General features: G+C 42.7%; 3 protein-coding genes across 3 annotated transcripts; all 3 read right to left on the bottom strand.

The window, feature by feature from the left end:
- Positions 1-1538: 1538 nt before the first annotated feature.
- Positions 1539-1997, bottom strand: LOC139446532 (filaggrin-2-like). Its single transcript, XM_071227834.1, has one exon. It carries the CDS (start codon positions 1995-1997, stop codon positions 1539-1541), a length of 459 nt encoding a protein of 152 aa, XP_071083935.1.
- Positions 1998-2494: 497 nt separating this feature from the next.
- On the bottom strand, positions 2495-3430 carry LOC139446533 (filaggrin-2-like). The gene has a single exon (XM_071227835.1). It carries the CDS (start codon positions 3428-3430, stop codon positions 2495-2497), a length of 936 nt encoding a protein of 311 aa, XP_071083936.1.
- A 17-nt stretch (positions 3431-3447) lies between these two features.
- LOC139446534 (uncharacterized) lies at positions 3448-6369 on the bottom strand. The gene is made up of 3 exons (XM_071227836.1): positions 6235-6369; positions 4390-4473; positions 3448-3876 (listed from the first exon to the last, which is right to left on the bottom strand). The coding sequence occupies exons 1-3, from the start codon at positions 6367-6369 to the stop codon at positions 3448-3450; spliced, it is 648 nt and encodes a 215-aa protein (XP_071083937.1).
- Between the last annotated feature and the right edge of the window lie 5182 nt (positions 6370-11551).

The raw sequence follows: 11551 nt of genomic DNA on the forward strand, positions 1-11551 counted from the left end.
ATGAGTGGGTGAGACAAGGTTGACTGATGTATGTGTGGGGGTGGAAACTGTGGTTGCCAATCTGTGATATATCACAGCAACCTCCATGTGTGGGTGAGACAAGGTTGACTGATGTATGTGTGGGGGTGGAAACTGTGGTTGCCAATCTGTGATATATCACAGCAACCTCCATGTGTGGGAGAGACAAGGTTGACTGATGTATGTGTGGGGGTGGAAACTGTGGTTGCCAATCTGTGATATATCACAACAACCTCCATGAGTGGGTGAGACAAGGTTGACTGATGAATGTGTGGGGGTGGAAACTGTGGTTGCCAATCTGTGATATATCACAGCAACCTCCATGAGTGGGTGAGACAAGGTTGACTGATGTATGTGTGGGGGTGGAAACTGTGGTTGCCAATCTGTGATATATCACAACAACCTCCATGAGTGGGTGAGACAAGGTTGACTGATGTATGTGTGGGGGTGGAAACTGTGGTTGCCAATCTGTGATATATCATAACAACCTCCATGAGTGGGTGAGACAAGGTTGACTGATGTATGTGTGGGGGTGGAAACTGTGGTTGCCAATCTGTGATATATCACAACAACCTCCATGAGTGGGAGAGACAAGGTTGACTGATGAATGTGTGGGGTGGAAACTGTGGTTGCCAATCTGTGATATATCACAACAACCTCCATGAGTGGTGAGACGAGGTTGACTGATGTATGTGTGGGGTTGGAAACTGTGGTTGCCAATCTGTGATATATCACAACAACCTCCATGAGTGGGTGAGACAAGGTTGACTGATGTATGTGTGGGGTCAGAAACTGTGGTTGCCAATCTGTGATATATCACAACAACCTTCATGTCTTCATGTGTAGGTGAAATACCCTTGTCAACCATCTGTGAAAAAAAGTGTAGTCTTCATGTGTGGGTGAAAGACTGTTGTCAACCATCTGTGAAAAAACCTGTAGCCTTCATGTGTGGATGAAACACTGTTGTCAACCAACTGTGAGAAAAATTGAAGTCTTCATGTGTGGGTGAAACAATGTTGTCAACCATCTGTGAGAAAAACTGTAGCCTTCATGTATGGGTGAAACACTGTTGTCAACCATCTGTGAGAAAAACTGTAGCCTTCATGTGTAGGTGAAACACTGTTGTCAACCATCTGTGAGAAGGACAGTCTGTCAGTTGTCACAGTGACCTTCATGTTACAAATTAGTAAAGGAGAATATGTGGATGTCAGCCATCTGTGTACAAGATTTCTGCTGAGAAGGCAGGAGATATAATTTGGTCAAGGAAGCAAAAACTCTGCATTGACTAAACTTGAATTGAACATACTAGAACCAATAGCCTTTAATGACTGCTATCATTCCTGATAGATCTGAACACAAACACCCGACATATCATGTCTACATAGGAAGTCACATCTTTAGGTGCATGATAGAGACAGATCAATCATGGTGCCATGTGCCGTAGTGTAGTTTGTTGAGAACAATTACCATTCACACGGTTGGGATGTCCTGTGGTGATGCACTGTTGTGATGCACTGTGGTCATGCGCTGTGGTGATGCACTGTGGTGATGTCCTGTTGTGATGCACTGTGGTGATGTCCTGTGGTGATGTTCTGTTGTGATGCACTGTGGTCATGCGCTGTGGTGATGCACTGTTGTGATGCACTGTGGTGATGCACTGTGGTGATGTCCTGTTGTGATGCACTGTTGTGATGCACTGTGGTCATGCGCTGTGGTGATGCACTGTTGTGATGCACTGTGGTGATGCACTGTGGTGATGCACTGTGGTGATGTCCTGTGGTGATGTCCTGTTGTGATGCGCTGTGGTCATGCGCTGTGGTGATGCACTGTTGTGATGCACTGTGGTGATGCACTGTGGTGATGCACTGTGGTGATGTCCTGTTGTGATGCACTGTGGTGATGTCCTGTGGTGATGTCCTGTGGTGATGTCCTGTGGTGATGCACTGTGGTGATGTCCTGTTGTGATGCACTGTGGTCATGCACTGTGGTGATGCACTGTGGTCATGCCCTGTTGTGATGCACTGTGGTGATGCACTGTGGTGATGTCCTGTTGTGATGCACTGTGGTCATGCACTGTGGTGATGCACTGTGGTCATGCCCTGTTGTGATGCACTGTGGTGATGTCCTGTGGTGATGTCCTGTTGTGATGCACCGTGGTGATGTCCTGTTGTGATGCACTGTGGTGATGCACTGTGGTGATGTCCTGTGGTGATGCCCTGTTGTGATGCACTGTGGTCATGCGCTGTGGTGATGCACTGTGGTGATGTCCTGCTGTGATGCACTGTGGTGATGCACTGTGGTGATGTCCTGTTGTGATGCACTGTGGTGATGCACTGTGGTGATGTCCTGTGGTGATGCCCTGTTGTGATGCACTGTTGTGATGCACTGTTGTGATGCATTATTGTGATGCCATGTGGTGATGCACTGTGGTGATGGCCTGTTGTGATGCACTGTGGTGATGTCCTGTTGTGATGCATTATTGTGATGCCATGTGGTGATGCACTGTGGTGATGTCCTGTGGTGATGCACTGTGGTGATGTCCTGTTGTGATGCACTGTGGTGATGCACTGTGGTGATGTCCTGTGGTGATGTCCTGTTGTGATGCACTGTGGTGATGCACTGTGGTGATGTCCTGTTGTGATGCACTGTGGTGATGCACTGTGGTGATGTCCTGTGGTGATGCCCTGTTGTGATGCCATGTGGTGATGCACTGTGGTGATGTACTGTTGTGATGCACTGTTGTGATGCACTGTGATGTCCTGTTGTGATGCACTGTGGTGATGCCCTGTGGTGATGTACTGTTGTGATGCACTGTGGTGATGCCCTGTTGTGATGCACTGTGGTGATGCCCTGTTGTGATGCACTGTGGTGATGCCCTGTTGTGATGTCCTGTGGTGATGCCCTGTTGTGATGCACTGTGGTGATGCACTGTTGTGATGCACTGTGGTGATGCCCTGTTGTGATGTCCTGTGGTGATGTCCTGTGGTGATGCACTGTGGTGATGCCCTGTTGTGATGCACTGTGGTGATGCCCTGTTGTGATGCACTGTGGTGATGCACTGTTGTGATGCACTGTGATGTCCTGTTGTGATGCACTGTTGTGATGCCATGTGGTGATGCACTGTGGTGATGTACTGTTGTGATGCACTGTTGTGATGCACTGTGATGTCCCGTTGTGATGCACTGTGGTGATGCACTGTGGTGATGTCCTGTGGTGATGCACTGTTGTGATGTCCTGTGGTGATGCCCTGTGGTGATGTCCTGTTGTGATGCACTGTGGTGATGTCCTGTGGTGATGTACTGTTGTGATGCACTGTTGTGATGCACTGTGATGTCCTGTTGTGATGCACTGTTGTGATGCACTGTGATGTCCTGTGGTCATGCCCTGTGGTGATGCCCTGTGGTGATGCCATGTGGTGATGTCCTGTGATTATGCACTGTGGGGATGTCCTGTAATGTGGTGATGCCCTGTGATGTGATGATGCCCTGTGGTGATGTCCTGTGATGTGATGATGCCCTGTGGTGATGTCTTGTTGTGATGCACTGTGGTGATGTCCTGTGGTGATGCACTGTGGTGATGTCCTGTGATGTGGTGATGCCCTGTGGTGATGTCCTGAGGTGATGCACTGTCGTTATGTCCTGTGATGTGGTGATGCCCTGTGATGTGGTGATGTCCTGTGGTGATGCCCTGTGATGTGATGTCCTGTGGTGATGCCCTGTGATGTGTTGATGTCCTGTGGTGATGTCCTGTGGTGTTGCCCTGTAATGTGGTGATGCCCTGTGGTGATATGATCGGTGCTGATGCTCTCTGTTGATGCTCCGTGGTGATTCCCTGTGGTGATTCTCTGTTGAGATTACCCTATTGTATCAGATGTTTTGTTCATTCTCCTGATTAACTCACACTAACCCAACACAGGTTCTGACAGTTAGGAAGCTCTGTTGCGAGGCAAGCAATACATTCCTGTATCAGATATCTTCCATTATACCACCAAACAACTCAGCTGTACAAAATACAACAATTACACATAGCTTGCACCTTTCAGCTTGACTGATTAAAACTTTGTGAAAATAAAGCTGTTCTATCTGAGGGAATAAAACCAAATCAGTAGCAATTATTTCAATTGCAAGTCTCTCTTTGAAGTAAGAAAATGGATTCAACTGTCCCCTAAAAATATCCGGAAAAAAAACCATATTTCATTGAACTGTTTACAGCAAATTTCAGCCAGGATCAAGATCATAAAAAAGCAGACAAAAGGCAGATGAGTGACAATTTTGGCTCATCATTGGCCTCAGCTATATTTAGTCCAGATCTATTACAAGCAGATCTGCTGTTAACAATTACTGTTCCAGTAAGAACTATAAACTGAGTTACCCATTGTCTGTGGGGATACAACTGTGATGTGTCCTTAACTTGATGCCAGCCTCCGGTGGTCAGGTCCTGGACATTGAATCTGTTCTGCAAAAGGAAAAACTCGTTCAATGTTCTGGTAACTGCTGTGGTAGAGTATTCTGGTAATTTGATATCCCAGTACCTGCTGTGGTAGAGTATTCTGATAATTATATCCCAGTACCTGCTGTGGTAGAGTATTCTGATAATTTGATATCCCAGTACCTGCTGTGGTAGAGTATTCTGATAATTTGATATCCCAGTACCTCCTGTGGTAGAGTATTCTATTAATTTGATATCCCAGTACCTCCTGTGGTAAAGTATTCTGATAATTTGATATCCCAGTACCTCCTGTGGTAAAGTATTCTGATAATTTGATATCCCAGACTTGCTGTGGTAGAGTATTCTGATAATTTGATATCCCAGTACCTGCTGTGGTAAAGTATTCTGATAATTTGATATCCCAGACTTGCTGTGGTAGAGTATTCTGATAATTTGATATCCCAGTACCTGCTGTGGTAAAGTATTCTGATAATTTGATATCCCAGTACCTGCTGTGGTAGAGTATTCTGATAATTTGATATCCCAGTACCTGCTGTGGTAGAGTATTCTGATAATTTGATATCCCAGTACCTGCTGTGGTTAAATGAATCTTATAATTCAATATCCCACACCGGGATATTGTAAAAACAACAAGACTAACTTCAACACTATGAAAAGGTCTCACTTGCTTCAGTAATTCTAACCATTTGATGTCCCAGTGCCTAACCATTATTTGATATTGCGTGCCACTGTTTTTGTTAAATTTTATGCCCTGGTCTGACACTGATCTGTTAGTCTTCACGACTGATTCACGGTTGGTTTGCTCAGCAAGTGTGGGGCAATCAGCCAACAGATGGCAGCCAAACAGTGTGGAACAAATCTGCATCATATCACGAGCATCCTGAATCATGAATATTACTAAATGGAGACATGTCTACAACTCGAAAGTTTGTTTTTGGTGAAAAAAAATTATAACAAATTGCTCTGCTGATGTTAATTATGGCAACAGGTGTTTTAGGTAATGCGCTCTTGGTTTTCATTTGTGCGTGCGTGCGTGACAAGTGCAAGTGCAAGTGCAAGTGCAATTGTTTTCCCCACATTCTGCTAACTATGCAGATACAGATTTACACATTTAAAACCTCCAGTTCACTCCCCAAGTTTCAAATGAAATTTCCTGGCATCAAATACACAATAACACTTGTAAATTAGAAAACAAATAATATCAAGTCAGCAATTACCCATTTGCCAGAGCCATTTTATCAACAATCTCCTGATTTTAGTCATCCTCACACCACAAACACAGGTGCCTTGCATCCTAACTACTTGGCCCTCTAATCCCTATGGAAGATATCCAAGCATTCCAATTTACACATGGAACGTAACAGCCTTTATTGAGAAAGCTGCACTAACACACAGAAAACCCTGCCCAAATCTATCCAATATGGTAATGAACTGTTAAGTTTTCTTCTTATTATCTCCCCTTATTGATTGGTGTTGTGCGTAAGGTTGAGGTTTACTTGGGAACTCTGTTTTTACTTGAGTGATTGACCAGTAGCAAAAACTGCATCAATACCTGTCAAAACGTGGAGGTATTTTGCCATTTATCTCAATGCAAAGGCAGTTTTCTGAGTTCACAATTGATAAGCGCTAGAATTGAAGAGGACATTTCTGCAAATACTCCAAGACTAAGGGTTGGAAATTCCATCAGATAAGTAAACCACTTGCAGAATAAAATCTTCAGAATTGCATTTATACCAAGACAGTGCTATTTCAATGTTAATGCCAGACCTTTGTCACGTGGGACTCCACAGTGACTGTTTGTTTGTCCGATATCATACTCCGCTCTCTCTTGCATGGTGATTGTTGGAGAATAAAGATTTTTGTGTCAATAAGAATGATTTCTTTCTTCCGCTTGCTCTGCATGTAACATTAAAGTTCTTTTTTTGAAAAGATGATGCGGAATTGGAGAGATTTTTTTTTTAATAGTCTCTGACAACTGTAGTCAAGAGCTTAAACAAACAACTTATTTATACAACTGATTTCATTTTGTCATATATTACAATTAATAAATGTATAAAAATTATATGTCCTGTTAACTTCAGCTACTCTATCAGTGTAACACACACTAGTGAGTTTGGTTTAACGGTGCTTTGAACAGCGATTGTGTTCAGTGTTAGAAATAAAATATAATACCAGCTCCCATCAGGACCGACAGACTTTAGAAAATGCAGGCCCTAACTAACCCTTCAGGCCCTCATTAAAACACACTGCAGCTTATTGTGATAAATAAATCAACACAAAAATTTACAGCAGGACAGAAGGACTCATACTTATTTGAAAATACGGGCCTGACACAAAATCTACCTGCCACTGGCCTACGGGCAAGCGCTTATTTCAAACACTGATTCAGTGGTATCCTGGCACATCAGATTATTGTGGGAGGCACTCCCAAACATTTGCACTTCCTACATGTTGACCATTTTGGTGAAACCCCCAACTATGGTGCTGACAAACCAACAATCATAATCAGGTCATGATCTGGGATTCGAACCCAGGATCATAGGATTCTGGTACGGCCAATGGCACATGCTGATGATGGAGATGACTAAGGGAACACTAAGTTTAAGACACAGTAAAATGATATACGATCATGGTTCCCAGCCTTGTCGACCACGCGTTGGAAACAATGCACACAAACACATCACAACATTTGATTCTGATGTGTTAAATTTGAAAGCCAATATTTCAAATGTAATACAGTAAAGTTTATTTCCCCATATTTGTCATTGTTCCCTTATTAGTTTCCATCAGTATACTGGATTGATGACGACTGAATCACCCATGTTATTCACAAATTTACATGGCCGTGTATGCTGTAATTCAGGAAATTAATGCAACAAAGATATCAATGTGAAAAACGTGAGTGTCCCCTGCTTGCATTAATAAAGTGACGCATTATTATTTTGACATTTTGGAGTTTATTGTCAAGTCAGGGCCACTGGACATGCAAGAATGACCTACAGAACAAGGCTCCCAATAAATAATGAAACTCGGTGCTAGGTCTAGAGCTCCTCATCCAGTGCTGTTTGAAGTGTGGTCTGTTTGTTTACACAAGTTGATCAACCAGTTATCAAAGTCAACAACCGTGTATGATGATGTCTTTGTTCTTGGCATCCTTGTCAAGTAATCTTATATCATCAAGTTAAAAACACTGCTTACCCACGTGGTGCAAATGACCAGGGCCCCGTTCCACAAGACAATCATAGTGCTACGACTATCAAGTCTATGTTAAAGTATGGAGGTTAGGATCACCTTAGTGCTAAGATGGCTTCGTAGAACCGGGCCCTGTATAGTAATAACAGTCTTGGTGAATACGTGACTATGTTCATTCACGATCAAAGGTTTGTGCAAACTTGTTACAACACTAACAGATGGAATCTGTACAATCTTGGTTGATACAGGTTTCGGCACTTGGACACGTTAATGTAGTGACGCATTTATGTGTTTTTCAGTTTTCAAGGTGAGGTGAGGTGAAATGGGGTTTAACGTCGCGTTCAAGATTATTGCACTTATATAGCGACGTGCATGTACGTGTATGTGTGTGTGTGTGGCTGCTTGTACTAGTCCGGACTGATGCCGATTTATAGTGCTAGCACACTGAGATACCATGCCGCAGTTTAACATGAGTACGCCACTCAGACACAGTATACTGACTCCGAGCCTACCAGTCCTTGTTTTAGCCCCTTAATGCCGAGCGCCAGACAGGGTAACAACAAGTACCATATTTTAACGTCTTTTGGTATGACGCGGCTGGGGTTCGAACCCCGGACCTTCCGCTGTCCGGGCGGACGCTCTACCATTAGACCACGGAGGCGGTCCTTTTCAGTTTTCAAAGATCAGCAGTTGTTTCACCAATAGTAACACCTCCCCCCTTAGAAAGTTATACCTTAAGAAAAATTGATGCAGTTTAGATCAGGGTTGGTTTTAATGCTGCCTTAAACAGTACTTCAATTATTTTATGATGTGTCATCTCACTCACTCGCTCACTCGCTCACTCGCTCACTCACTCCGCCCGGAGAGCGGAAGGTCCGGGGTTCGATCCCCGGCCGTGTCATACCAAAAGACGTTAAAAGATGATACTTGTTGTTACCCTGTCTGGTGCTCGGCATTAAGGGGCTAAAACAAGGACTGGTCAGCTCGGAGCCAGTATACTGTGTCTGAGTGGGGTATTCATGTTAAACTGCAGCATGGTATCTCAGTGGGCTAGCACTATCAACTGGCATCAGTCTGGACTAGTACAAGCACCCCCCCCCCCCCCCCCCACACACACACACACACATGTGCATGCACGTCACTATATTAGTGCAATAATCTTGGATGCGCCGTTAAACCGTTCACCTCACCTCACCTTAAGTTTCATCATTGAAGAATTTCGATATTGTCTCACATAATTCTTCAGCTACTCTCACTATCATTTTCTCACAACTGCTTCAACTGAAGACAGCTGACTTACAGATTTTAACTTTTTTAATCTTTCAATACAATGTTTCAGGACAGATGCTGGTTCATTTATCATCAAGTGAAACAAGTCAATTGGCGACAGCTCCTAAACTGCCTCTTTAAGATGCCTAGCTGAACACATTTCCTTACGATAATTAATTTTTTGACGAACCTTTAAACACATTCACAATGGCAACCTTACCACAGGTTCATTTGCATCTCACACAAACAAGGCATGGCCAGTAAAGGTACTACGTCAGTTTGTCGTGTCACCATTCCAGATTTTCTTAACTCGTTTTCAAAGGGTCCTTTTCCAAGTCCCTTTTAATGCCAATGCACTCAGGTCTTGTTACATTTGCAGAGGATATTGCTTAATCGGTGAGTGACAAGCTGACGTTTCATTATGTGGTTCAGACAAACCATCGGCATTGTGGACCATGACAGAGTGTCAATTTACAGGGAGCCGACAGCATCACAACATACAAATTGTCCTCACAACAATTACACGCTGCAAAGTGGTCAAACGAAAGAGAGTGAAAATGTACATCTTGTTCTCAATGTCTGACCCTTCTGTTAAGAATCTGCATAAATGTGACGTCAAAAGCGTACTCCAGGTCTCATGAGAGGGGGAATAATATGGAAATTGGCAAATCAAGGTTGATTTTGAGAGTTAGTCGTTACCACAGCCTGTGAAAGCCACTAGTTAGCCAGGAAACAGTCACACTAGGCTGGTCCAACCATCGTTGCAACCTACAATTTATCCTCGATGGCAATAATTTGGCCTGGATGGAAAAAAACAAACTTTGTAAAAACATGCAGGATATGAGGGTAATTCTTGCTGCTACTGACACTAACTAGCCAAGGCTGTTTGTGGAAACTCCAGAGTCCGAATCATCTGAAAAATATCAATAGAAATTTAGTTTTCTCGATCAAAGTGAAGTTGAATTACGCTGAGAAAGTACACAGCAAACACCAAAGAAAGGCTGGTTTGGGGAGGGATTACTTATCTGACAACTGACTTGAGCCCACATGAAGTTGTGACCATTTTTTACCCCACTGGAGTTAGTTGTAAGGAAGACGCTGCATTACTAAACACTTAGGTCACTTTGAAGAAGGATATTTTTACAGGAATGTGCCATCAATACTGCTCTCAGCTGTATAGAATCTTTCAAACATGGCAAAATGGAAAATATAATTATCCATGTCATTATTTTTCTAGTGTCAAGTTTATCGTATTATATTAACCTTCATGGAGATGGCTCATGATGCAACAATTAGCTTGACAGGTTGAAATTGCTCATGACATTTTGAAACATTTTTTTCATAATAGTGCATTCCAAAAATATTGAATAATTTTTAAGAAATATGATTTATCGATTTGCTCTGCTCGTGAACATTCTCAATTTTGCACGTAATGCAATCATCAGAAATTTGCATCAAATAACTAGAATGTGTTTAAAATATGCATAGTCTTACTTTTTCTACATTTTGCCTCAAGATAATCATTTACAACTAATTTCAGTGTTACAAAGCTTGGTGCCTCTAAAGATACCTTACTTCTGCAGTTAGTGCTTATCAACCGAAGTGTCCTATCTCATTTTCAGAAAAATAACATATAGAAATAATCATGTCATCATCATAACCTCAAATACCGTATTCGCTGCAATAAGCGCCCTGCTCCAATAATCGCCCACAGACCAACTTCTACACCAAGCTGAAGGTAATCATTAAACGTGACCCTGAAAATTTACACGTCAGTCCATATTTTCTTGTGCATTTTACATTTTTTAGAATAGAATACGTATATAACTGTATATAACTGCCAAGTAACTACTAATAAATTATTTTCAGTTTCATCAACATTTGAACTGAGCTTGTTCTCTAACGCACAATCTCTTGCAACTGTGTCCGGTTCCAATAAGCACCCCCTTTGTCAATTTTATTTGCACCCTGGGTGTTTAGTAGGGCAAATATGGTATGTGAATAATGTATATGTCAAACATTTAACACAAAAATGTACATTATTTCAAAGTTTCCACTAATGTTGATTTCATATTGTAACCTCCTAATCCCCATCTTCCCGAGGCAAGGGAATTAGCTGACTTTAAAAGTCCAGTTTCCACCCTTGCCGAACTTGGCTGGAATTCCTCGGCTGGAATTCCTGGGCTCGATCAAAGCGCCACCAGTGGTTATGAGTTATGTCTCTTCTTTGCCCCTCCTATGGACCAATCTGATTCCATCACCTGCATTTGTTTCAAACAAAATGGCGGTGCCCAGTCAAGACGATCTGATCGATAATCAAGATCTATATTGTGATAAAACGGGTCTTACATCGCGAAGTGCATCAAATCATGTGAGCACCTTAAAAACATGAAAAGGTTTGAAAAATATCTGTTGACAACAAGTTGGCGATGCACATGCTTTGCAAATCCTGCAATCGACCGAAATCTGAAAGACAGTTTACGAACCGGATTTCAATTTCGTTGCGCGATTTGGATTGGACTATGCATAGACCCAAAATGTAACTCCATAATACCAGCTTTGTTCGGCAAGGGTGGAAACGGGACTTTTATAGTCAGTTAACTCTCGTGCCTTGGGAAGATGC

This window comes from Haliotis cracherodii, unplaced genomic scaffold, assembly GCF_022045235.1.
Source record: "Haliotis cracherodii isolate W230 unplaced genomic scaffold, xgHalCrac1.p SCAF_6, whole genome shotgun sequence".
In the NCBI taxonomy this organism is placed as follows: Eukaryota; Metazoa; Mollusca; class Gastropoda; order Lepetellida; family Haliotidae; genus Haliotis; species Haliotis cracherodii.